Genomic DNA, 27,303 nt, shown 5'->3' on the forward strand with positions numbered 1-27,303 from the left:
GTAAGTAGAAAACTAACAGCTGATAAAGAGGGTCACAGTGAAGCAGACTCTGTTTCAAGTCATCCTTGTAAGTTGATTTATTGTGTAATATACTGTATAATATATTTTGCAACACTGTGTGGTATATTTTGCAACTGTGTAGTCCATGACTGTACTTCACGACTACTTAGTTCATGACTCCTGTAGTTCATGACTCCTGTAATTCATGACTGTGTTCTACATGGCTGTTAAGTTCATGATTATTTTGTCATGACTGTTTAGTTCACGACTGTTTAGTTCATGATTGTTTTGCTCCTGTAGGACATGACTGTTTAGTTCATGACTGTAAACATTGATTGTTCTTCCTCCTCAGATCGCTTCACCATCACTCAGGATGCTTCCAAGAAGAACTGCAATCTGACCCTGGCCAAGGCCATTGATCGTGAAGAACAAGACTCCTACAGGCTCAATGTCTCTGTCAACCATGCCAACGCACAGAATGGTAACTACCCTACACATTTCTGTCTACTTTTTTTTTTACACAGTGCACTACAGATCAAATAAAAGAAATAAATAAATCAATAATTTGGTAACCTCAGGAAGGCAGTTGATAATGAATTGGAGTGGGAATTGTTATACTTCTATTTTTACCCAATTTTTGTCCTCAGTTGAATGGAGCAGAGCAGGTTACTCTGAAATTATCGTCAAGGTTTTGGATATCAATGACAACACTCCCACAGTCATCTACCCAGTTTATCCTCTGCAGGACATCACCGCTCAGGGCACAAAGGGCAACATTTATGGAGTAATATCGCAGGTGTCTCCAGCAGGAACACTTGTCCTGAAGATCAATGTGAGTCGAGTTATCAATGTGTTACTCCTAATGGGAAATTATGTGTAGATTTATAGATTGATCAGCTTGCGTTCGAATATGCATCCACCAAAGAACATGCAAGTTGATCCATGCACTCTGTGGCTTGCCACGAGAATTCCCAAGCCTTTGTGAGAGGGCCTCTGTGGCTCAGTCGGTTAGCGCGCTAGCGCAGTGTAATGACCCAGGAGTCTGGCTTCCTCTCCAGCCGTACGTGGGAAGGTCTGCCAGCAACCTGCGGATGGTCGTGGGTTTCCCCCGGGCTCTGCCCGGTTTTCTCCCACCATAATGCTGGCTGCCGTCTTATAAGTGAAATATTCTTGAGTATGGCGTAAAATCGCCAATCAAATAAAATAATAACCCAAGCTTTCGTATACTCTTGAGGTGTGAGGTTACAGGTGACCTTTTTGACATAGAATCCAGTCTCCTTGGGGCTCAGCTGTGGCTTTGTGTAGCCAAATTTTTCAGGTACATTGCAAGGTGTGGTAGGTTGCTTTTTGGGCTCAGTTTTACTCAGCTATCATTGGATATAAAGTGTGACAACATTTTTTTTCTGGAACAGGGCCCAGACAGCTGCTTTCCAATTAAAATACTTGAGAAAAAGGTTCCAAATCACAACAGAAAAAAAAAAAAAAACATAAAGGAGGAATTAACTTGGAGCTAACTAGTAATTGTGATTTCCTGTATATCGTGGCAGGTTTTACACAGCTGTCATTATTTTGGTGAAAGGTGACTGATGTCCTGATGTGTTATTGCAGGCCACAGATCCAGATCTGGCGGAGAATGGTACAGCAGGTATTGTGTACACTTCCCAAAGTGCTAACCCATTCAGAGTTACCCGAGAAGGACAGGTATTACTGGCCCTACCTTGGGACAGAGTGGAGGTGCCAGACACCATGTATGCATTTAATGTTGATGTCACAGACAGAAATGGCAATGGAAACACAGCACGTACCAGAATTGTGGTAAGCATCCAGGTTGTAAATCTTCACCGTATACATACACCAGCCTCGGCAAAGTCCATAGTCTGGGAAAAATGCACAACATTGTGAAATTAAGAGAGCTAATATTCAAGTCAAGTGTAACTTGCAAAGCTATGTAAATGACTGAAACTTTCACCCATGATTAAGTTTTGTCTATTATTTTGCCTGATTCTATGAGTTCTATTCATATTAGAATAATGTTTTGAGGGTTCTTTATCAGCTAGGAAAAAATTTGGGTATGTTCATCGCCATAAGTAATATTTTAGTACCTTTATTTGCCTCAAAAAAAATTTTTTTTATTGATCATATGCAGTACTTAATAATGTTTATAGCATGTCAGTGTTTATAGTTATATATCGATATGAAAGGATTTATGTATTTGATTGCTGTTTTAACACACAACCATCTGCAGTTTGCTGGCATACTTTTCCACATATGGCCAGAGAGGAAGCCAGCATGAGGTGGACTTAGAACTCATAAGGACCGCATTGCTGGGAGGCTTCTGGGTCACTGCACAATATGAAAGTAGTAATCACTATAAAGTATATGATTGTCATGTTTGAGTGAGCCCTCAGTTCTTCAGTGTTTTACTTGTGTTTCAGGTTAACCACTACAGTGACCTCAACCTGTTTGCAATGCAGATAGATGGACCTCCAGAACGATATATCCAGTTAATTGAGGAAATTAGAAGGTAAAGAACTACTTTACCTTGAACAACATATGCCAGCATGGAAATAATGTGAATTTGTTATTATTCCCTTGTGGCAACATTCTTCTTTTTTTTTGTTCCTTTGTTATATTTTTCTTGGTAACATTGTTCCGGCACAGGAATTTTCCTCCAATTGGCTGATTTCAGACTTTTTTCTATAAAAGTTGAAAAACAAATGGCAATGAATGTAATGTAAGTTGGAGGTAGCGCAAGGTATTCTGACTTTCTTGAGAAACTTCAGACTTTTTTTCTTACCACCAGTTCCCATGATGTTTGCATTGTTTCTCTCTTGTAATGCCCCAGTGGTAACATTGCTTCTCTGTTGTAATACCCCAGTGTAACCTGGTTTTGTCTGTTGCAACCCCTCTGTGGTAAAACTGTTTCTCTGTTGTAATCACCATGTGTTATCTCTTCTTCAGGATTTTGCAGGAAGAGTTACAGTATGTAATCCTAATTTGGGGCTTTGAGCCAGCAACTGTTGATGGGATAGCACAGACTGACAGGTAACATCTCAAATTAAATCCCAATCAGTGTTAATTGTCACTTACCATGGTGAAGTTTTTGAAAATGTCACTCTTCATTTTGTGGAGCATTTAATTTTTTGGGGGAAACTTTTGTTTTTTTTGTCCATATGTCCATGTTCATGTTGAGGTTACATCTTCAATTGTATTGCAAGTGTTGTATGACTGTGTTTGTGACTTTTGCATGTGCAATTGTAATTTTAGTTGACACATACCTCGAGGTAACTATGTTGCCATGGTAACTACTGATGCTGATAAGTAGCCTACATCTACTGTACAAATAGGAATATTGTGTTTACCTGAGCTCTGGTCCTTTTTCAGCACTGATGTTCTGTTTTTCATGATCAATCCTGTGACGGATCTTATTGTGACACGTGAGGGAGCCGGAGGGTAAGTAAACCTACCTAACTTGTCGCCCATATTTTTAAAAGTGTATTAGCTTATGTTGGTATTAAATGATATCAGATATTTACAATTTTAACAAAACCCAGCAACGACTACGGTCGTATAGAGACTAAACGGAACAGCAGCAGATTTAGTTCCTATTAAATGTACATTTACTGTTATACAATTAGTTTTTGGCCATGTACAAAACTGAATCTTTAAATCTGAATTTTAAATCTGGTATTGAGTCTCAAGAGAGTTTTGAATATGAGCACATTCTTCTTTTCATTTCAAGATAGTCTATGGATCAACTTTTTACAACAAAATTCACATTACAGACCAAAATATCCCGTACCTGCAGATATAGATTTCACATACAATGCAACTTAAGAAACTGATCTCTCTCTGCAAGCAGAGATACTCTGACAACAATATACTGTCTTTTTTAGAAGATAGTGGCATACATGTAAAGCTCTGTTCACCTTACTAACTTTCATCTGTTCTGTTGCAGGTTAATAGATACTGGAACCCAGGTGAAGATCAAGAACAAACTGGATGAGAAACTGCAAGTAAAGTATGAGAGGATCTATGGCCCTGTTGTAGCTGCCACTGGAGGTATGACCAAGTCGTACATCGGTCTGCTGGACAACCCCTGGGCTGCCCTACTGGCTCTGGCAGCTATCATCATCCTACTGGCTATTGTGGGCATTATCGTCCTCTGCTTCGCCTGGGCTAGGTCAGTACTCTCCACATTGCTTCATTGTTCAAGATAAGATTTCTCAGAAGTTGAAGTGTTTGAAAATATTGGAGCCAAGTTGAATACATCACATGGGTCTTCATGCACACAGAAATTGTAGACAACTGAGTTTAAAATTGATTATAAAAAAAAAAATTGTGCTACTTGCACATTGGAACTGTGAGGGCGATTGTAATTTTTTTAATCGATCAATCGCGATCGTAGGGCAAATTTGAGTTGTACATGAAGTTGACCTGTGTAAATGGACAATATACCAGTCAATAACTTTACTTGCCTTCATTTTTAAAGAGTTCCACATCGTAATGATTCAGCAGCTAACAACAACAACATGTGAAAATATGCTTGTAACGTCTTTTTAAGACATTTACATTGCACATCTTCAAAAAGTACAAACTAACAGTCTACCTAAGCCAAGTATTTGTACTTAACATTAATTTTTGGGCAAGAGGGTGTCAATTGTGAGCTAAGGCTAGGATTGAGATCTTATTGATTTAGAATTAACTTAGGTCCCTTCTAGGGAAATCCCATGGATGTTGAGGTTGGATAAATCGATCCATGGGGACATCCCATGGAAGCATAAGTTGGATATATCAGTCGCTAGGGACATCCCGTGGAAGTTCAGATTGATTTTGTTTGAAACACAATCCAAACTGTTCCTAAATAGACACATCCTGGCACAGTGAGGTTGCATGTGCAAATCAATGTCTTCCAGGTTCAGCTGTGTTACTGAGTCACAGTAGGTGTTTATCATGAACCTGGGGAAGGCCAGTGGTTGACTGTGGATTCTATCTTTTATCCTCCACCCACAAAATCTGACCTTTGTCACTAAAGTGCAAACTAATTGAGCATAGCATCAAATAATTCCAATCAAACGAACAAATAAATAAACGGGTACAGGTAGAACATGGTGTGAAACATCAATGTCACGAGTAAGAAGATATTTCCTATTATGTGTATCTTCATATTAGTTCTCGTAAAGGACATGTGTCTTTAATAACCTGTGTTAATTTGTCCCCCAGGTATCACAAGTTCTGGCAGAAGTACCAGAGTATGGGAGGCTCTGCCTTACTCATGGATAACATGCATGGCATGGAATTCACTGAGACACCCAGCATGATCCGAGAATACGAAACACAGGTATGCTGACAAATCCAGTCTGTAAATGTAAAAACTAATAATGTTGCATACAACCAGGTGGGAAAATTAGAAACTAAATAATGTTGTATACAAACAGGTAGGAAAGTTGAAAACTGAATAATGTTGCCTATACATGATAGGAAAATTGGAAACTTAATGATGCTGCCAACAACCAGGTAGAAAAATTGGAAACTAAATAATGTTGCCTACGAACAAGTAGGTAAATGGAAAACTAAATAATATTGCTTACTTCCAGGCAGGAAAGTTGAAAACTGAATAACGTTGCCTACACCAAATAGGAAAATTGAATAATGTCTATAACTAGGCAGGAAATGTGAACACTGAATATTGCAGCCTACAACCAGGTAGGAAATTGAAAACTGAATTATGTTGTACACAGATCATAGCTGATTCTTTTAATGTTTTATCTCTCAGTAACTGAAGTTGTACCCATTGTGTGTTACAGTCTCTGAGTATGTATGTGCCCAATGACGAGGCCATGCTAGACCAGGCTGAGATCAACATGGCTATTGTGGGAGGGGCAGGAGGGAGTGGAGCAGCCCGCATCACCCACACCTCAGAGGGCGTCACCGCAGCTGTCAACCCAATATTTGGAAGGTAAGGACAGCACCTACAAATACCAGTAAAGCCTTGTGCACACTGTGTGATATTGATGCGTCAAATGAAACCAAAAGAAGCTCTGTTTCATACTCTTTGTACCTTTGTTTCATACAACTTGTCACAAGTTGATTGACAGTTTACGCATTTCTATTTTGTTCAATTCTGCAAGTTGTTATGACACATTGCACTGTGTGAATGCAGCATTACATATCTATCAGGTACATGGATTTCATACTGTCTTTGGTCCTTAGTTACTTACCACAAATCCACTACACAAATAATGGGATGATTAGTCATCAAACAAAATGAAACTCATTGACAAATGTTAGAGGCTTGTCAGCAGCATAAGTCTTGGCATAATGGAAATGCAAGGACTTACGGGCCAAGTTAAAATGTTAGGCAGTATTTGTGATACAGTGTTAGTTAGCTTTGCAGTCTGCTGGGTTATCCAGAAAGATTACTAAGTGTGAACGAATAAGGCTTCTTGTTCGTATCCAGGCCCACCCTCTGATTTGACGGTGGGCAGCGACTTTTAAATCACAGGGTTTGTCATGTACTGGATATCGTGCAGAAGTCATCAGTTATACTGCAGTCATATATAAAAGTGAAATATTCCTGTGTAAGTTACACCAAAGAAGCAGACAAACAGAATAGTATTATTAGATAGACGAAACTGTGGTCTGTAGTTGTGAAATCCAAGAAGGTGGATGTTATCTCATAATTGGGCACCTCATTAAGTAAATGACCCATCTTAAAAGATATGTCTAAAATTTGACTGATGTTTGACTAGTGCTTTGAGAAAACGTGACTACCCTAATTCCTCAACCTTTTCGCGTATAAAAGATTAACTTTCAGAGCAATTTATGCACATTTTTAATTTGATTTTTGAGTAAAACTATATTGGTTGGATTGGCCAATTTCAGAGCTTCACAAAAAGTATAATTTTATCAGTCTACATGGAATAAAGCCTTCAGAATTAGCTTGATTAAAATCTTGCAAACTTGTGAAAAGGTTGAAGAATTAACACTATGTAATGTGTTACGTGTGTGAGCACTGGTTACTACCAAACGTGATAGTTGTCAACATGTATGTCGTGTGTTGTAGTGGTGAGGGAGGCCTGGGAGGAGGAGGAGGAGGCGGCGGAGGGGGTCAGAGTCTGGTCATGCACTCCGGGGACTCAGGAATACAGGAGACATCCACCATGAGAGTTCAGGAGAGTTCCCACTCCTACCAGTATGCTACACAAGGTTACTCTGTGGATGGCGGAGCAGGAGGAGCAGGCGAATATTCATCTGTAGGAGGCGGCGGCTATTCGGCAGGAGGTGGCGGATATTCATCAGGAGGTATGGCCTACACATCGTCGGGTGGAGATGGATTTGTGTCAAGCTCTGGACCAGGTGGCTATGTGTCAAACTCTGGCGGTGATACCTTTGTTACAGGACCAGTTGGTGGTGGCGGCGGAGCTACAACTGGTTACTCCAGCTCGTCGTATGTAGTGCAGAGTTACAGCAATGGAGGCACTGGAGGCGGGGCTTACATCAATCAAGGCTACAGCGGAGGAAAAGGAGAGAGCACGACTGTACTGTAGTACAAGCCAATCCCACCAAAAAACAGCTCCAATTGGTTAATGTCATCACCTGTTGTCAACATTATCCATCCAACTGGCATTGCCATACAATGACTTCCTATATATATATATTTATATATAGAACATATCTCCAGTTATTCAACCTCTCTGCTGTAAGTTTGGCCTGTTAAAATATTCTATTTTTGGAATAACTTTGTTACACACATTCCAGGGCTTAATTATAAGAATTTCATGTTGTGATAGTGTATTTTACTGTGTAGTGCTAGTGTTTACATTGTCCTTTGTTTACTGTTGACTTTGGTTGTGAAATTTTATAATTGCACGTTTTGAATAAGCTCACATTCCCATGCCAACTGTCTCCAGGTCTGGTTACTTGGAGAAGACTTGCCAATGGTGCTAAAAATCTGTCATATACTCCTATATATTTGATATATGTACATATATATGTCTCTTACCACACAGTCGTTAGTGACGTTTTACCAGCTGTACTGCTATTTATTACAACAAACATTTGTTACTAGTTTTTGATACGTTGAAATGTTTTACCTGGAAGAGATTACCAGGAACCGTTACTGAGCCTCAGAGACCTGATATTGGAGCTTGTTTTATTTGTTTACATCGACACAGGTGATATTAAATATTTGTCACGCTTTTGTATTTTTGGTGTATTTCGTCCTTGTTTGGATTTAGACCGACATTAGAGTTGCGAATCTGCTTTACAGGGGATTAGTAATTCAGCATCTGGAAGAGTACCGTTTAGTCTTGCCCAGCTCTACATATTACTAAAATCCTACATTTTTTTATTGAGTAACAGCATGGTAGGATGTGTTTGCAGATTGACAGTTTAGTTTCTTGAAAAAGCCAAGTGGAAAAAAAAAAAACATACGAAACCGTTTATTGGAGATCACACTCATTCACACCAAAAATGTACGAAGGCTGTGGATGTAGGCCAACTAAATACTACTAGACCTGCTGACTGAAGAATTTTTTGACAAATTTGCTTTTTGACAACTATATGTTGAATTTGTAGGGTAATGACAAAATTCTCAATATTCAGTCAATAATGTTCCTGTGTCTATTTACGCAGACTAGTGATCATTAAGACCACTTGTCTTCCTTCAGTACGGTGTGCATATCTGTATGTCACATATGGTGGGAAAGTCAATCTGTAACTTTCAAGTCAGTGGTTTACGCCAGGCTATCCGGTTACTTCTACTCATAAAAATGACTTCCATGGTAAAAGTGAAAATGTTTTGAATATGGTATTAAACAAAAACACAAGAAAATCAAACAATTTAATACCACCTACATGTGAATGATCCAAGGTCAAGCTTCTTTCCCACGTGTATGGATGTGCACAAGCCTGTGAGAGATTGCGTTCTGGCAACACTGATTGAAAGAGGGCACTGTTTTGTAGCAATCAAATATTAGCACTTATTGTTCCAACCATGTAAAGCAAACGTATTGAAATTTGTGGTCTAACACAGTGACCTAACAGTTAGCGTGCTAGGGCAGCACCCAGGAGCTTTTCATCAGTGCAGTTGCTGTGAGTTTAAGTCTAGTTCATGCTCGCTTCCTCTTCTGTCTTACAAGTACGTGGGAAGGTCTGGCTACAACCTGTGGGTTTATCCTCGTGGGTTTCTCCCAGACTGTAATGCTGGCCTCACATAAATCACAACACTTTTTACACATGAATGGCTGTTAGGGTAAGGAACACGTTCAGGTAAATATTAAACTGACAAAGCTAGGCAAGGCTCAGAGGAACACATGAACGTGCGTCTTACTCAGAACTGTTCATTGGTAAATCTACTTGATGATCAGATTGAAGTTTGGGTACGGTCACATCAGGAAAAGGCACTTCACTCAGAGGCAAATATGTTGAAACCTGCTGCACTTTAACTTATCAGATTTGCTGGATGTCATTTAGAAAGTGGGTTAAATTATGCTATATGGGATTCACCAGTTCAAACCCTGGAGTTGTTTTGGCCAATTTTCACTATCATCTGTGCTATACCCAAAATATGTAAATCGCAAATAATGAAAATACCCCTTGAACACAGTAGTCTAGATATCAAGCCAGACTAGCTGGCAGTAGTCTAAATCTGTAGCTTCTGCGCTGATGTTGACACGGCTGTAATTTACTTGGCAGACTCTGGTGTCTGACAGATCCATATGCGACGAACAAAACTTGAAAAAGTTGTAACAAAAAACAAAAAAACTGTCAATTCCGACTAGAGATGCGAGGATCCGTGGGCTAGCTCAATTTGTCCGCACTCAATAGCATCATTAATTCCAAATCAATCTCATATATAAGGCAAAATACATGTAGATAATTGGCCCCGTTTCTTTATTTTTTTGTCCCTTTAATATCTTATAATTTAGCAAATGCTGAAACACTTCTAAGAGAAGTGAAGTGAAAGTCTATATATCTTTCACTCGATTTTATTTGTTCTCCCAATTAATTCTATCTTTGAAAATTGTTTCTGATAAACCCAAGTTTACAGACACAGATTATTCATGTCACTGCACCAAGTTTCATAAAAACCACCCCTGTAAATATAATGTGGAATTGCAAGAAAGAAACAAACTGAACTATAATATAGAAATGTGGAGATGACTTTACTGTCATGGTTTTACAAAATATTCACATAAGACAGTAGTCCATGACACCCAAACCTTTTGTAAAACCAGGAAATGCAGTGAATACCTGTCTGACTAAGGTATCTCTGTACCTCATTACTGTGGCCAAGATTTACCTTGTGTATGTACAGGCTTATCCAAGCTGATAGGCTTGTTGACTAAATTTACAGGTCTGTACTGATTTTTCTGATGACACAGAAGGCTTGGGAAACTGGAGACTACATAACACCACTGACAGTATCCATAGAAGTAACTCTTGAGACGGGGTAAGGCGGAGTTACTTAACGACAACATCACAAACACATTCCATTCAATTACACACAACAGCTGACCAGATTCTCAACACAAAAATCTACAGGCAGAGTTAAGGCACAGTTCCCAGGTGTCATGGTTACAAAAAATATACATATGTCATATCTTGCTGAAGTCTTTACAGATTCATTACACTTAGCAAAAAAAAAAAAAATTGTCCCAAAACGTCCAGACTGGATATACATCAAGAATGTACATAGAGGATGTATAAAAAAAAAAAAGTTTACCAGTGAAGGTCAAGTTCTAGAAATGTCCAGAACATAATGACACACAAAATCTAAGGACAGCACATCCTTTCTTCATCGTTGCCAAGATCTGTTCACACAATGGGCAGATCATGAGGCTATGCTCTGGTTGCCCTGACCATCCACTCCCCAGCTTCACTCGGCATATAGCCAGCCAGATTATAAAGTCTGGCACAAGCACCACACATTCAGTCAATTTCCGTAGCACATTTTCACGAGTATTTTCCAGGTGGGTCCCGCCCTGCAGACCCGTCACAATTAGGGTGAAGTGACTAGCTCAAGGTGAATACATCTGGGGTTACTGCCAAACTGAAAATGTAGGCTGCATTTGATTTCATCTTTTTCCGCACAGCAGATAATTCCCACAATTGTGAGATTTGAGTGTCAGTTTGAGCTCTTCCCTCAACTGACCTGCAGTTTAATTGTATCACCCAAAACAATCCAGGGATATCAAGGATTATTAGGTGAAATCATTCAATTAAATATTAGTCAAATCAACAGACTACTGATACTCTACAGTAAACCTAGGGTTGATACAATTCCCTGTGGTACATCTTCAAAAAAAAAAAAAAAAATTAAAGAGCTGCCCATTTCAGATTGTGTAGATTTCAGTGAACAAAGGACACATATAAAATGAAATGAGGAAACTTGTTTTTGTTTAAATAATAAAACAAAAAATGTCTTTAAAATGAGCACCAATCTGAAGTAAGCACTAAGTTAAGAACTCCCCCGAACATCCATCACTATTTGATATCACATGACTGGAGAGATAGCACCAAACTCCTGTTAAATCAGTCAAAATAGGTAATTCATTTCAGGAACGTAGCATGTCTATCGGGGTTTTCACTACCATTTACAGCAGTAAACTGACCATATTAACGCTGACTGTATCAGACTGATGAGTATCACAGTATAAATTACCAGACATCCCTATTCATTGTGTATACCCAGAGATAAAAAGTGAGTAACCTCTGACATAGCAGCTAAAATTTCTGTACTATTTTATTTTAATCTGTCAGTCAAAAGATTAAGATTTGTGCTCTGGTTAAAGACTACTAAAACCTTAAATTGGGTAAACTTAAGAAACCTGTAATAGTTGGTCTCGAAAAGGGGCAACAAAGATCAAATGAGAAGGGTGTGGTGGCAACTGAGCATGAGAGGTGAAACCTCTAGTTCAAATGGAACTAATGTGGGGATGTATGGTAAAACAATAACAATGACTGAAGCTGGCAGATGAGGACGCACACTGGAGACTTGTCAGATTTGCATTTCTAGATGTATATGTACAACTAGCTTCATCATGACAATATCCCCAATAGCTGGTGAATCTTTGAAGACTTCTCCAAGGATGGTAATTCATGTTTCCCCACCTCCCAGCTTCAACTGCCACAATATGAAAAACTACAACTCCTCCTAAAAACTCACTACTCAAGGGAGGGATAAAATTATGAAATTTTTGATCTTTTGTTGCCCTGGACATCTAAAAATAATTGTAAAAGGTTAAAGCTGTCTTTCACATCTATTGCTGCCAATGATCAGCATCTGAAAATAAAAAAAATACAGGCATAGTTTAAATGAAAACATCAGACACATTGCAGCAGGGGCAACTAAAACAAAATCAGGAAAGATATTGGTTAAACATAGTGAAGTAGAACTCTAACAAACTTTCTCATAATACAGTGCATGACATTCAAATGTCATTTTCCGTACGTGAGAAGGTCTGCCAGCAACCTGCGGATGGTCGTGTGTTTCCCCCGGGGTTTCTGCCCCGGTTTCCACCCACCATAATTGCTGGCCGCCGTCGTATAAGTGAAATATTCTTGAGTACGGCGTAAAACACCAATCAATCAATCAATCAAATGTCATTTTCAACTGACAGTGTGTGAATCATAATGCTATGTGAAAACCGTGCTTGAACAATCCCTAATATCATTATCACTTGAAATTATATCAAAAATATCAAACATTCGATCAGTGAAAGAAAACGTATTTTTTGATGCATAGAACACACCTTGGAATAATAGGACTGTACCTGTATTATAACCACGATCACACGGACGTATGCCTTCTAGGGTCTTGGCCCTAAGAGTTATCCCCCCTGAATATATAGTACCACTCATTTGAAACATAACAGGCCACGTTTCAGCTAGCAGTATTATACTTTTCCTACAATAACATCATGCAACACATTCCCTAGCCTGTACAACTGAGCAAAACACAATGTCCATATCATAAAAAGACTTGGAGGAAAATGTGCACACCTCACAAATCTCCTAAAACAGAAACATCCGAACAGTGTTCATGGATTAACCAGTTAACTCCAACAAAACAGAAATTGTACTACAAATTTCACACACTTCACAATCATAAATGGAACATGACATTAAAGGGCAACAGAAAGCCAAATGCAATAAAGCAGTAATGGGAAGAGAGGGGAGAGCTTCTTATTTTGTATAAATATTTGAAAGTATTTTAAAAATGATGAGAATTTGTAACTAAAGAGAAAATTGGGACCATTTTCATTTCTTAGTGTTTTTTTTCAAATGCTTGTCAGTAAATACATTTACTTCATAAAGCAACAGCACTTCACAGGCTGCAGACAATGGATGTATTCATACAACATGTCATGTATCCTCTTTACTGTATATGAGCACAACTATACAGAAACGTGCCATGTTACAGTTCATTATTGCGGAGAGAGAGGTTTTCTAAAAGCTTAGATAAGTCCTACATAAAAGAAATGCCATGCAAAAACAAAAAAACAAAAAGTAATATCTTAAGCAAATATATGTAAACTTTTCCTTTAATCCATCACCATTTTACTAGGATTCTGCGCAGTGGGATTAGAGTGTTTTATGCCACACTACATACTGATCTGGTCACACTCCCCCCCCCACCCCCCGCCCCCCCTCCACTTTTTGCCACACTGTCACTTAAGTCAACAAAACGACAAACCCACGGTGCAAAAATCCAATGTGGGTTGTTTTGTTGTCCTGCTGAGTAGAAACCCTGCTCATGCACCCTTGAATCAGCAGGCTCATTTGACACTGTGCAAATGGAATTACAAGTATCCCAATTAAAGCGGAATAACAGAGGTATCACATTTTAGAAATCAAGAAATAATCACGTTACTCAAGTGCACAGCTAACTTGATGTAAAAATATTATTACTGGTAGACTATAATGTGTAACTGTATCATTGTAACCAAATGCGGTATCCAAGTGGCATCCATCTTGAGAAGTTGCTACATGTATGACAGGTTATCACTTAACGATATCAAGCAGTGTATAAATGTGATGTATGTTAGGCCATGGGATTAGACAGCTGAAGCCAATACACTGTACTAACACCAGACAGACAGACAAACAGACTGGCACAAAACAAGGGGCCAGCTTGTAAACCTTACCCTGGGTTATCTACAACACAGTGAACACGTTGCTATCTCCCGGCCGGCCGTGACACGCCTGACAGCTTGAGTCTTCAGGCTGCGACGTGGGCGGGGGACTACAACGGAACCACCAAACACTCCACAGTCAATCATCTGTTCAGCATCACCCACTCATACACACGTCACTCTCGCTCAACAGAAACATTCGCAGTTTACATGTATATTCAGCTACCTTAGATCCTTGCCATACATCTATATCTAAGTTCTGAACAAAAATCGAAATCATCATAATAGTTCTGCTTTAACACTGATTATGTCGCCTAAGTCCTGACCATTCCTGGATAACCCATACAGTAACACAAAAACTTCCCTCCACTACCACTGCTCGTGGGACCTTGGCAACAATGAGATCATTTGTGCAGAAGAACACGTCTTCCACAATTAATATGCATGTAGTCCGAAAGCCTGTATGTCACAGGTGGGAAAGTTGTAACCAGCCAAAGGTTAGTGGTTTACCCTCAGCATTCTGGTTTGCTTTATTTGAAAGCTTGACCAAATAATATAAGTGAAAATGCTTTATTATGGTATGAAACAACAATCAAATAATTAAATAAACCAAATCCATGAACTACATGTAGTTCTAATTAATTCCTACCCATCCAACCAGTGGTTACAATGTTTCCATGTCGTTACAATGAGCTACTGTCCAAGTTCTATTAAGACACATCCCAGGCATATTCACACACTGTTTGGACATATCAGCCTTAGTGTCCCAATCTCTTCCCACAAAAAACATAAAATACAATCTGGGAATGGTTTAAATTTGGCACCATTACAGACGTGAATGGACAGGAGAATTTGAGAGAGGACATTTGACACTGACAAGTGAAAGATAGTTGACGACACACAACACCTGCATGTGTGTATCTTTGAAGGCATATGTATAAAAGAAACCTGTTCACATTTTCTGCTAAGTGCATATAGTGCAAGAAAGCATCTAGAAAGTCAGTGATACATTCAAGACACTTTCTACTGTGTAATATAAAAACAATGTCAGATTCCTGACATACGAAGTGCTGACTGTTGAGCTAACTACATATACTTCAAAAACCAGTGCCATGCATTCATTCAATACTTACTTCGAAACTTTAAAAAGCTTTTTGGACTTTTGTAACCAGCTGTAGTCGAGAAATTTGCCCTTAGATTTGCCCTTGTCATCGGTGGATTGTGGGGATAGTCCACCCTCATCACTGTGGGTAGACGGAGACTTAGGGGGCATGCCCTGAGGGCAGTCACTGGGCAGTTTGACAGGGTCGCTCTTCCTGAAGTCCACTCTGTCATGATCCTGGTCTTTACTCAGGTGTAGGCTAATGCCTAAGTCAAAGGACATTGCCTGCTGACATAGCGTCCCGATGGTCCCCCTCAGTCCTTTACCCCCAGACTGTGCCGGCTTCTCAGCCGACTTGGGCAAGGGAGGTAACTTTTGAGCACTGGATTTCTTCCCTCCCTGGCCGCCCTTTGAGAAAAGACTCCTCTTGAAGCGAGGCGAAGTTGGACTCTTGCTCCTTCCCGGAGTCTCTGGTTCTGGAGTCACTGGAGTCACTATATTTTTCTCAAGCACTTCAATATCAGAAATACTTTTTTCTTCAAATTTCACACGAGTTCCTTCCATTTCTCTAGTCTGTTCAGTTACTCTCGTCCTGTCAAGGGAAGGTATAGGCGAGGAGTCTACAGATGACAAGTCCTCCATGATGGCACTGATGCGCTCCTCAGGAATAACACTGGCCACCGAAGACCCTGTATGCGGATAGGGGTAGGGATGACCTGCTAAACTGGGATAGGGGTGTGTAGTTAGTACGCTGGATGGCAGTGAACATGTTACGCTTATAGCTGAATCTGGCTTATAGGGGATAGGCTGACTCAATCCAACAAAGCGTCCCCGTGTGGGGGGTTGTGATCGGGGGGAGGTCGGTGATGTAGACCCCATGCCATGTTTATCATACACACTAACCATGTCCGTCCCAGGCTGGCTGGGGCTGGTAAGACGAGGGTGGACCGCCCGTGACACAGGCGGGGACCGACTTGAGCTCGCACTGCGCGTCTTCTGCACGAGCCTGGCGCGGCTGCGGGATGGGGACGTGGGGACGCCCATCCTCTCCGGTGAGCTGCGGGAACTTCCCGCGCTGAAGGCTTCTGTCAGAGACTTCACTTGACCGTCATTGGTCAGGTCTTTCAGCGGGGAGAGGGAGCGATTGTGATCGGGTTCTGTTGTTGTGGACAGTTTTCTGACTATGTGCTGGACAAACTCGCAGTTAGATCGCGGAGAATCACTCCTGATGACACTGCTGGAGCCAGAACGTGGGCTGCTGTCCTTGGATCCATGTCTGCGTTCTGGTGTTGTCTCACGCGACAGCCGATGCACCATGGTCTGCACATAACTGACCTCTGACACATTCTCTTTGTTCTGACTCCTTGTGCTGCTTGTGTTCTCCTCTGACTGGGTCCGTTGTGTCATCGCCTCCAGACGATGCACATGACCACGTGGAGAGAGTGCTCTCCCTTTGGATTTCTGACTTTCCTGCAGCAGCTCGGAGGCGGGTTTGAGTTTACGTATGGGTGACACATGTGATACTATTGTAGGACTGGGGCTTTTCCTCAGCCCAATTATCCCATGTGCTGACTCAGCTGTAGACTGTTTTTCAAACTTTGAAATCATATCACTGATTGGCTTGTGTCCTTCTGTTGATCTTCCCCCATCCGGGCTGAGGTCTGGGTGAGAGGGGGAGGTACGGGGGAAACCATCGGGGGCGCTCCTACAAGAGGCCTCTAATTCCTCTGACTGCTTTAACAGCTCCATGCTGGCCAGAGGAATCTGTAAGTTAGGATCTGATGTTACGTACAAACTTCTCCGACCATTCTGCTGTTCTTCTAGTGTTTGCTCCTGCTTTGCCATGCGATGTCGGCTGTTTCTGGGGGGTGTGGCTGGTAACCTGGCTAGGTCGGAAGTGGTGTGTTTCTGCTGACTGAGCTTTTCCTCGGCCCGGAGGCGCCTGGTTTGTCGTGAGCGTATTACAGGACTGGGTGGTAATCCCGTCACAGGTTCTTCAGTCCTACCCCCAGAATCTGGGAGATATAATACATCATTAGAGTCTTCCTCTACAGCAGAGGTCTTCTCCAGTCGTGGCTTCTCGCTTCCTTTGGCCACTTTTTTATAATCTGGAATCACAAGTTTTGGAAGTTTGGGCTCTCGCTTTAGCCACTCAGACAGTTTCTCTCCCCTTGGGAGGTTAGAATGGAGTTGAGATGAGCTATAGATGACATGGTGTGAGACAGCAACAGGGGAGTGGGTATCTTGAGCAGCTGAACTACTGTCCATCTTCAGCCTTGCAGACTGAGCAAACAGCCTAGACGTGCTGTCTTGCCGCAGCTTGGCAGGTTTTGTCAGTACCACAGTCTTTGGACGGTCAGGATTTTCTTGAGGCCCTACTCCTGATGTTGTTGATTGAGCAACAGAGGCCAATGGCTGCACAGCTTGGGAAGATGTTGATGGACACTGCACAGTCTCTGATGGTCGATGTAAAATCTGTTTAGATTCCACTGAAGGGGAACGTACGGCTGAAGTTACTGCCTCCTGTACGATAGATATACCTGCTTTTACAGGTACATGTACTTGATTGTCAGATTGCTCAGGTGATGTTTGATCCCTTGAAACCCAAGAGTCACCGGTAACACTTTGTTCAAATGTAATGTCCGTCACAGGTGATGTCACATCTGTATCACTTCGTTCAGGTAAACCTACAGCTGTGATTGTCTCTTCAGGTAGTCTCACACTTGTCACACCTGGATCATGTGATATAACCCCTGTAAGGTCTTCCTCGTGAACAATCATACCAGTGTCCAGCTGATCAGGTAACATCACACCTGAGTCCCTCTCTGTTTTTGTATCACTCTCAGGATCTGCGGTGAAAAACACAGCAGACTCAGTGTGTTCAGGTAACACTTTTAAAGAGTCCTGTTTCTCGTGTTTGGATTTGGCTGCAGGAACAGGCTGTAGTTTGAGCACAGGTAAACTGTCGCTGTCTTGACCATCTGCAGGTGTACCACATTGGTCAGGGGGTAACATTTCCACAGATTCAGATGCAGGCAGGGAGGCCACAAATGGGTCGTCACTCATACTGCCTGTGTCACCAGATTTAGCTGAACTTAACTCCGTGGAATCAGCCGATGTTGTACTGCTTCTGGCGCGTCCTTCATATGGAAAAAACACATCCAAAGTATGCTCCCTGGAGGTATCTGAAATCAAGAAGATTTCATCACAAGTACTACATACCCTTTTTATACAGATGTCACTCACCTGAATTTGAAGAGTTCCTTATGCAAAGAGAATATAGTAGGGTTAAATTAGTTTTCAACTTATTTGAATGCATTTGAATGCAAATGGATACAAGTCCAACAACCACATAACCACAAATAAATTTTGTGATGCCTTAAATAAGCGATGGAACTGCAAAACCTCTTTATGGGAAGAGAGGCGTCACTAGCAAAGATTGCTGAAGTGCTGGCCACTATCATATTAACTCAGCGACAATGACTAGTTATTGAGGCATGAAACCTCACCTATAAAAGCATGCAGTATATAGATTATGTGAGGACAAAATTTTTCTAGGCAAGAAAAATTAAAAAAAAAAAAAACACTATGGGGCCTATCAGACTTTGGGAGTTGCAGATGTTGAGATATCTTTAATGAAGTCCATGTTTTTCAGCTAAAAGAGTTTGGCGAAGATGCCTACTGCAATTAATTAGTCCAGGATTTAAAAATTACTTTCAAACTGATTTTAAAAATACATAGCCTTCCTGGGCATTCCAACAAAGTTTATAAAATTAAAATTTGTCTTAAAGCTTGGTCTTCAACCAGTTTATGCCACTGTAACTCCAAAACTTATCATAAGCCATAATACTGATGTCCCACCTAACCACTTTTTACTCCTGAAAACACACTTTTTAAATAGGAGAGTGACCTTAAAGGAGGTAATTCAGTGCTGTTCTGTTAAATCTTAATAGTGGCCATGCTATAATACAAAATTAACAGATTTTTGTCTGTACGGTCTTAACTGCTGGTACACTTTTGAACAACTGGACCCTGGGCAATAAAACACCGACCAAATAAATGATAGGAATAACCACCTGTACTTATAAAACAGACTCCATTTGAATATCATGTATTTTACCCATCCAATTACTGACCTCCTTCTGCAGGACTTTTGGGTGACCTTTCCCCTTCAACCTCTTTTGTTTCATACTGTAAAGACTCCTTCAAACTTGAAAAGTGATGTTCTGAGGGTTTAGGGCTTGAATCATCAGTGTCCACCTGGAGAAAGAAAACACTGAAATTTAAATATGATTCACACAATGCAGCAGCTTAAATGTTGTTGCACCTGGACTTGAGAAATTCCGGATGTCTACTGCTGAAGATGCTGTGATGACATTTCAAGGTTCAGGATAAAGCATTGAAAACTAGAGTTATTAAACGAGATTTCTGATCTCAGGGAGAGATAATCTCATGCAAACGACAGACATGTATATTTAATAAATCGTCAAAAATTTCCCCAAATTTTCCATGCAATTTTCTCCCCCAAAACAAATGAAAAAAACATAAAAGCTTTCCAGAGTAAAAAAATCAAGCACTCAACATCTGTTTCTTGTATCCAGAAACTATCTAAACATATTTTCTGAAACTATTCTGATACCTTTCCTCTGGGTGAGACCTTGATCAGAAATAAAGTGTATTGCTACCAGACCGTACATCTCTCATGCCAGGTCAGAGATTTTAGCAAAATTCAAAGTGACTGGATTTTTTTTACACCTTTCTTTTCTGTACAATGTATAAAGCAGGAGATAAAAGCTTTGAGGTGTTACTCAAGCCCTATCCCCACAACCTTAAAGCTTTTAAGCCAAAGCAAGCATCAGAATTTCTGCTCTGTTGGGTAGTAAATAAATCGATCAAAAGCACTACATTATGGGTATAGATAACGGGGATTGTACATTTCATGAGGATGAACTATAAACACCTGGAAAGGAAGTCTAAACTTAACGCACCTTCTGTTTAGCCCTTTACCCTCAGCAAGGTGTTTATTTCCCTTCAGATTTGGTGTACTTGGAAAAGACCAATTCACAATTTCACTAATAATAATCCTCTATGAAAAAGAAGGCTACCTTTTCATCTGGATCAAGGTCACTGTATGTACTGGAGCGATTCAGCGAACGTTGTTTGGACTCCTTGTAGTGGGTGAGCTCTGTCTCTCGCCGTGTAATGTCAACTTGTAACAGCAAGTTTGTTACTTCCTGTAACAGCAACTGTCTCTTCAGATCCATTATCTCCTTGTTTCTCTCAAGGTGACTCAATCGTAAGTTGTTCATCTGCAGATAAAACCAAATCATTTGTGGTGAATAAGCATATCTCAGAAATGAAACCTCAAATGTTTTGTTTCTTCTGGATATAATCATACAAGCACATGTATTTATAGAAATTCTTACTGACAACTGTTTTAAGTCAATTATGTATTTGACTGAAGTTTAATGCCAGTAATAATTCACTTCTAGGACAGTGGTAAGGCTGTGGACAGAGGAGAAAGCAACTGCCCTTCAGTTTGGAGCTGACAAACCTGTGGACTTAAGTCACAGTTGAATGGAGAGCTGGGATCTGATGGGTGAAAAGGCTAATCAGCTACAAGAAGTCACACTTTAATTAGAATGAAAACAATAAGGTGGTGAGGTAGCGCCTCAGAAAATGGGTAATGGCAAGTTTTGTAGTAAATGGTGTTAGCTAGTTGAAGGTTTAGCTTTAGGACAAATTATAATTTTGTAAAATGATTTGGAAAGCCCAGGAGAAATGCTATGTAGGTCTATTTCTTTAAACTATTCGGAGGTAGTTTAAAAATCCAGGCCATAATTAAATACAACAGACAGCTTGGGCGAACTTCCATCAAATACGTATATTCTTTCTAAGTTTAAAAACATTGCCTTCATTTAAGATCTCTTAACATTTCTGCTATTCCCAAAGGCTGATATCATGTTTCTTTTACATTCTGTTGTCACTGTTGGGGCATAGCCTGCATACTGAATGCTTTAACAGACGTAGTTTCACGCCTCAAAAACTAATCTGGCGTTATGTCATAGTTGTTGTCGTGTAACAAGGGAGGCAATTCAAAGCAGGCCTATTAAACACCTCTAACATTTATTACTCACAAAAATCTGGTGCATGTATAAAGAAAAAGACTTACTTGCACTTGCAGTTGCATTGCATGGCTGTACAGTTTTTCAAAATCATGCATCATGGAAGAACGTTTGGAGGCTTCTTCTGCAAATGTAACATCAGAAATATAACTAATCACTTTTGTTCAAAAATACATATACAAGCTTCAATTACTAATTCCACTGAAATTCTTCTTAACATTTTTGCACACATTAATTTTTTTACATATTCATTGTTATTCAGAAAATGTGCTTTCTCATTTTAGCAGCTGCTCATTTCAACAAGGACAAAAAGTATCTTCAGAAATAAAATGAGGAATTCTTCTCTCAGCAAGTTACACTTACTTGACAAAAGAAAATACAGAGTACCTGTTTGTTACCTGAATAAAGCACTCACCTGTATGGGAGACTTTAGACAACATGGATTTCATCTGATCCACTAACTCCATAAGCTGATCGCCTACAGCTTCCTCTCCCTCTATACTCTGAAATTTACAGATCTGTTCAGCGAGAAGGAAAAAAAGAAAAAAGACAAAGACCCAGTCAGCGTGAGAAGCAGACAGTGAAGCAGCAACATGCAGCCAGAGGGAAAACAAAAGGGAGATAATCCTACATCACAGGTTTGGAAGCTTGTATTGCTCTTCTTGGCTCATCTTGGTTTCTCACATTTCACTTGTTAAAGCCAATAAATAAGACAGATGAAATGGTATCTGGGACTGGTAATTAAAATCTATCATGTATTAAAAAAAAAATGATAAATGTTGATATGATTTTATGAAATACTTGTACTGAATGAAGAAACACTTCTTCTTGTTTGCATCACTGTTTGTTTATATCCATGAGATATCTTGGCAAACCTTTAAATCTGAACCTGTGATACAATTAATACTTTCCATGTTTTAGCAAATATGAAAGTTAAACACCTTATTATTAATATTTGGTGTTGTATTTCCTCTTTAATAGTTATTACACCATATAAAAGACTGTCAAGGTCAAGGGAAAGCATGGCTAGTGCACTGATTAACACTGGGGGATATTAAAATTTACAAAATAAAAACTAAACCCATTCTCAAGGGGGTAGCTTTCTAACAGGAACCCTTTTCTTTCAATTAACAACACCAATGCCTTATTTTCAGGTATAAATGAATGGTAAATCCATAACAATTCAAGAATGGCAGTTTTGTATGATACAGTTTGTTAGTGTATGTTAAGGTGAAAACTCCAAGCCACCTGATGAAAATGCATTTTTCAGGCAAAGGGTTAGGGACAGGAGAGACAAGACAGGCATGCGAACATAAAGGAGAGTATAACTTTTCATTGGTTGATTCAAAAATACACACAAAGCAAGCCACCAATGAGGGAAAAAAAACCCATAAATGAACACAATGTAAATCCATCATTCAAAAAAGAAAAAACATGCATCAACAGTGAAAAAGAAACATATTGAAGTTCAATTTGAACTTATTTTTCTCAGATGTAAAACACGGAAAACTGTGTTAAGACAGCTGTACTCAACTCAATATGGACTCTACAGAACAGAACTGAAAAAATTGTTTTCAATCAACCAATGAAAACAAAACAAGTGAATCTTCAAAGCACATTTGTAAAACAGAACTTCTGTATCTCATTGATCAGAAATTTATCACAAATATGACAAGAAAAAAGTGTTTCTACAGAACTATCAAAAACTAAAATTTACACAATGCCTACACAAAACAATATGAAAATAACAGCTACAAGTACTTAACAAATTTTGCTTGCATGCCAACAGAAACATTGCTTATAAGATCTCCTCTATTAACACGTTAGAAGTTTCTAAAATACAACAAAGCTTGCCAAATATGTAATTGTAAACAGAAACTGAAATACATTTGGGTGTTTCTAAAAAGGTTGCATCATTTCCTTATCTTTATTTGCAACAGAATAAATGAGCCCTTTAGAAAAGGATTGTCATCTCCCCTTAAACAGGAACTCTTTTGATTATCCCATTAAAATGCGGGCATGACCCTCACTGGCTCGCAGAAATGGGCAGTAACTCAAACTGTTGTAATCTGTGATGGGTTCATGCCATAAAACTGCAGTCATTTAGACTACTTACAGGAAGTTTTCAGAATTCATCTGGGAGGAGCTAGGGGAGATAACCACCCTTTTGGAATCCAGCCTCCATGTAGGTTTAACATTCCTGCAGCCTATATCTGTGATGGGTTCATGCCATAAAACTGCAGTCATTTAGACAGCTTACAGGAAGTTTTCAGAATTCATCTGGGAGGAGCTAGGGGAGATAACCACCCTTTTGGAATCCAGCCTCCATGTAGGTTTAACATTCCTGCAGCCTATATCTGTGATGGGTTCATGCCATAAAACTGCAGTCATTTAGACTACTTACAGGAAGTTTTCAGAATTCATCTGGGAGGAGCTAGGGGAGATAACCACCCTTTTGGAATCCAGCCTCCATGTAGGTTTAACATTCCTGCAGCCTATATCTGTGATGGGTTCATGCCATAAAACTGCAGTCATTTAGACTACTTACAGGAGGTTTTCAGAATTCATCTGGGAGGAGCTAGGGGAGATAACCACCCTTTTGGAATCCAGCCTCCATGTAGGTTTAACATTCCTGCAGCCTATATCTGTGATGGGTTCATGCCATAAAACTGCAGTCATTTAGACTACTTACAGGAAGTTTTCAGAATTCATCTGGGAGGAGCTAGGGGAGATAACCACCCTTTTGGAATCCAGCCTCCATGTAGGTTTAACATTCCTGCAGCCTATATCTGTGATGGGTTCATGCCATAAAACTGCAGTCATTTAGACTACTTACAGGAGGTTTTCAGAATTCATCTGGGAGGAGCTAGGGGAGATAACCACCCTTTTGGAATCCAGCCTCCATGTAGGTTTAACATTCCTGCAGCCTATATCTGTGATGGGTTCATGCCATAAAACTGCAGTCATTTAGACTACTTACAGGAGGTTTTCAGAATTCATCTGGGAGGAGCTAGGGGAGATAACCACCCTTTTGGAATCCAGCCTCCATGTAGGTTTAACATTCCTGCAGCCTATATCTGTGATGGGTTCATGCCATAAAACTGCAGTCATTTAGACTACTTACAGGAAGTTTTCAGAATTCATCTGGGAGGAGCTAGGGGAGATAACCACCCTTTTGGAATCCAGCCTTCATAACATTTATTTACGTACAGATATGGCAAACTTTGTCAATTTCTAAAATGTTCAGTCCAAATAACATTGTGCATAAAATACAGTATCTGCATTTCCATTCCATGACCTATTATGCAGTTTGTTTCTGAAGTGATTTAAGTTGATATTTGGAAAGTTTTGTTTTTGAAACTGTGTACTCCATACAAAATATATGATTTGAAGTGTTCTAACCATTTTCTCCCCATCTCCCCAAAATAATATTAACAACAATTTTTTTCATGAAATTTAAATTGACATCATATTACAGAATTTAAAAACATGAATAAATACATAATGCCATCCATATTTGCTTGTTGTTCCCTTTATACAAACGTGGCCAACCCACATACCACTATGTACCAATGTGTACAGACACAAACTGCAGCCTGGGTGATGGACGTGTTGTTGTTGTTGCATACTTACTGCAGCACTCTCCATAGACAGCACAACCCTGTCTCCAAACGTCTCTAGTTCCTGTATCTTCCCCTCCAGGTCTGTCAGGGACACCTGGGGTAATGGTTGCTCACCCTGCTGTAATGTCTCCATTTCCTGTCTGTAGGTTACTGTAACAGACACACAGTGAACACACTCATCTCATCAATGTCCACAACACAACTGGATAACTCCACATTTACATGTAATAGTAGTATTCTTCTATATTTCTTTTTCTAGCCTATCGCTATTGGGATAGTACAATGTTTTGCTTTGATCCATGGCTATATATGGACCTTAAGAGCATTCTACAATTTTTCACGTTAATAAAATTTGTTACATATTTATTTAATTATTTATTTGATTGGTGTTTTATACTACACTCAACAATATTTTACTTCTATGACAGCAGCCAGCAAAATTTATCAACACACTACCAATACATACTTGTTATCCTAACGTATAGTGATACCAACATTATATACACGTCTTCTTACATATCAAACACATGCAATTCATACATAAAACATATAACAGTACATATTTTAGGCACACACATCACATACAACTCACACAAAAGACATCTCTATTAATACACAGGCTCATTACTTTTATTCATTTGTTTTTTATATTTTTGTTTTAGACTGTTGACAGAACGCCATACTTGAAAGTAGGAGAATTCCTGGGATAAAACCAAGGACTTTTAGCAAGCTGTATTGAAGAAAACAAGATGTCCCCAGTGAACTTCATGTAAGGCTACACCAAACAGCTCTGTCAACTTACCCAGCGTTCTTGTATGGCTGTCCTTCATGGTCTGCAGCTTCATGTTAAGATTGTGCACCTCCAGCTGAGCTGTCATGTACTCATTCTCCTTCTTCCTTAACTCCTCCATTAAACTCACATTGGCCTTCTCCAGGCTGCAAAAAAAAAAAAAAAACATTAACAAAAACAAAAAAAAAGACATGTAAACAAATAATTCAAAATGACTGAATTCAAACCCATAATACCTTTTCTCAAGTTCAACATGCACATTTAAACGCATGATTTAACCTTTTGCACATAGATATCAGCTGCATGTACTGAACAGCCACAAGCGGTCAAGGAGTTCAGCTTTCTTTCTGTTCAGAACTGTCATAGTCAACACTTAATCTTGTTTATTTTTAATATTTTTAACATCCACCAACGTCAACTAGTCACACATGTAACAAAGTTTTATACCAGAAAATGTTTCAAACTTGACTGTTTCAAATCTGACTAAGTTTCATACCCGAAAATGTTTCATACCTGACTATGTTTTATACCTCACAGCGTTAACCACCTGACAATGTTTCATATTTGAAAATGATTCAATCCTGACAAATGTTTGATACCTCACAATGTTGACGGATGTGAGCCCCTCCTCTGTGACACTACTGCTACCCTCAGCTTCTGGGGGTGGCAGACTGGATTCCTCAGATAGCTGTCTCTCCAGCTCTCCCTCCACTGGCTCATCTGAGGGCGACCCCTCTAGAGTGAAGACTGGTGTGTCCTTAGGTAAGGGAGACACAGGTGGGCTAAGGGTGTCTGTGCTGCCCACTCGTCTCTCCCTCCCTGGTCTGGAATGTTTAGGAGCTTCCCCATGGTACATCTCGTCAGCTAACTCTAAACTCCTCTTCTGGATCTCTAGATACAATGATGTAGATGCTTCCTGCGACATGCCCTTCCTCACCTCCCACTCATGAAGCTTACGAGCAAACTCTGTCGTCACCTTATACTCACTTAGTGGACCAAGTATGGGATTTTTTATCTTTGTTTCAATGTCCGCTTGACTCAATCTGCCTTTCATTTTTTCAATTTTCGCCTCTTTTTCTAAAGCCCTTAACCGTTCTTTTTCGAGGCGTATTTTTTCCCTCTCCAACTTTTGAACCTCTTTTTCAACTCTGTGAATTTCTCTTTCACGAAGTCTATCTTGTTTCTCCTTTTCTTTTTCGCTTTTAGACTTTTTTGGTTTCCTCTCCTCCTTCTTCTTGGCGCTGGAGGTACTTTTGCGCTCCATCATCGGGCTGTGGTCACGTCGATACTTCATCTTCTCCCACTCTTGTAGCTTGCGGTGAAAACTTTCCGTCAGGCTCCTTTGTATCTCATCCACGTTGATGGAATGCCAGGGGGGCTCTACGGGTGTGACTGCTCCTTCAGGTGTCCCCTCTTTGGAACGCTGTTCTTTACTTTTAGCTGGTGATAAAGACCCTGTCAGAAAAATATGACTTTGCTATAAGAGAATTTGTGTCCCATAATTTATGTATTTACACATAGG

The 27,303-nt window shown here is 39.9% G+C and overlaps 2 protein-coding genes across 5 annotated transcripts in view; one reads left to right on the forward strand and one right to left on the reverse strand.

Annotated features, from left to right (window-relative positions):
* LOC135480125 (protocadherin Fat 1-like) overlaps positions 1-8,205 on the forward strand; it is a 16,315-nt gene extending 8,110 nt beyond the window's left edge. The window contains exons 13-22 of the mRNA XM_064759891.1: positions 353-481; positions 648-832; positions 1,609-1,815; positions 2,436-2,524; positions 2,962-3,045; positions 3,385-3,453; positions 3,959-4,183; positions 5,224-5,341; positions 5,808-5,959; positions 7,067-8,205. Coding sequence (XP_064615961.1) covers positions 353-481; positions 648-832; positions 1,609-1,815; positions 2,436-2,524; positions 2,962-3,045; positions 3,385-3,453; positions 3,959-4,183; positions 5,224-5,341; positions 5,808-5,959; positions 7,067-7,550 — 1,742 coding nt within the window. The 3' untranslated portion in view covers positions 7,551-8,205. The remainder of the gene's footprint in view (positions 1-352; positions 482-647; positions 833-1,608; positions 1,816-2,435; positions 2,525-2,961; positions 3,046-3,384; positions 3,454-3,958; positions 4,184-5,223; positions 5,342-5,807; positions 5,960-7,066) is intronic.
* A 5,586-nt stretch (positions 8,206-13,791) lies between these two features.
* LOC135473334 (uncharacterized) overlaps positions 13,792-27,303 on the reverse strand; it is a 77,096-nt gene continuing 63,584 nt past the window's right edge. For 3 of the 4 annotated variants that reach the window (XM_064753193.1, XM_064753199.1, XM_064753186.1), the window contains 9 exons: positions 26,381-27,236; positions 25,794-25,927; positions 25,002-25,141; positions 21,784-21,886; positions 21,416-21,492; positions 20,349-20,552; positions 19,380-19,503; positions 15,275-18,428; positions 13,792-14,251 (listed from right to left, as the gene is read on the reverse strand). In XM_064753193.1, the coding sequence (XP_064609263.1) occupies positions 14,164-14,251; positions 15,275-18,428; positions 19,380-19,503; positions 20,349-20,552; positions 21,416-21,492; positions 21,784-21,886; positions 25,002-25,141; positions 25,794-25,927; positions 26,381-27,236 (4,880 nt within the window). In that variant the 3' untranslated portion in view covers positions 13,792-14,163. The remainder of the gene's footprint in view (positions 14,252-15,274; positions 18,429-19,379; positions 19,504-20,348; positions 20,553-21,415; positions 21,493-21,783; positions 21,887-25,001; positions 25,142-25,793; positions 25,928-26,380; positions 27,237-27,303) is intronic. The other variant, XM_064753207.1, reaches the window with a different exon arrangement.

This window comes from Liolophura sinensis, chromosome 1 (genome assembly GCF_032854445.1).
Source record: "Liolophura sinensis isolate JHLJ2023 chromosome 1, CUHK_Ljap_v2, whole genome shotgun sequence".
NCBI classification, from domain to species: domain Eukaryota; kingdom Metazoa; phylum Mollusca; class Polyplacophora; order Chitonida; family Chitonidae; genus Liolophura; species Liolophura sinensis.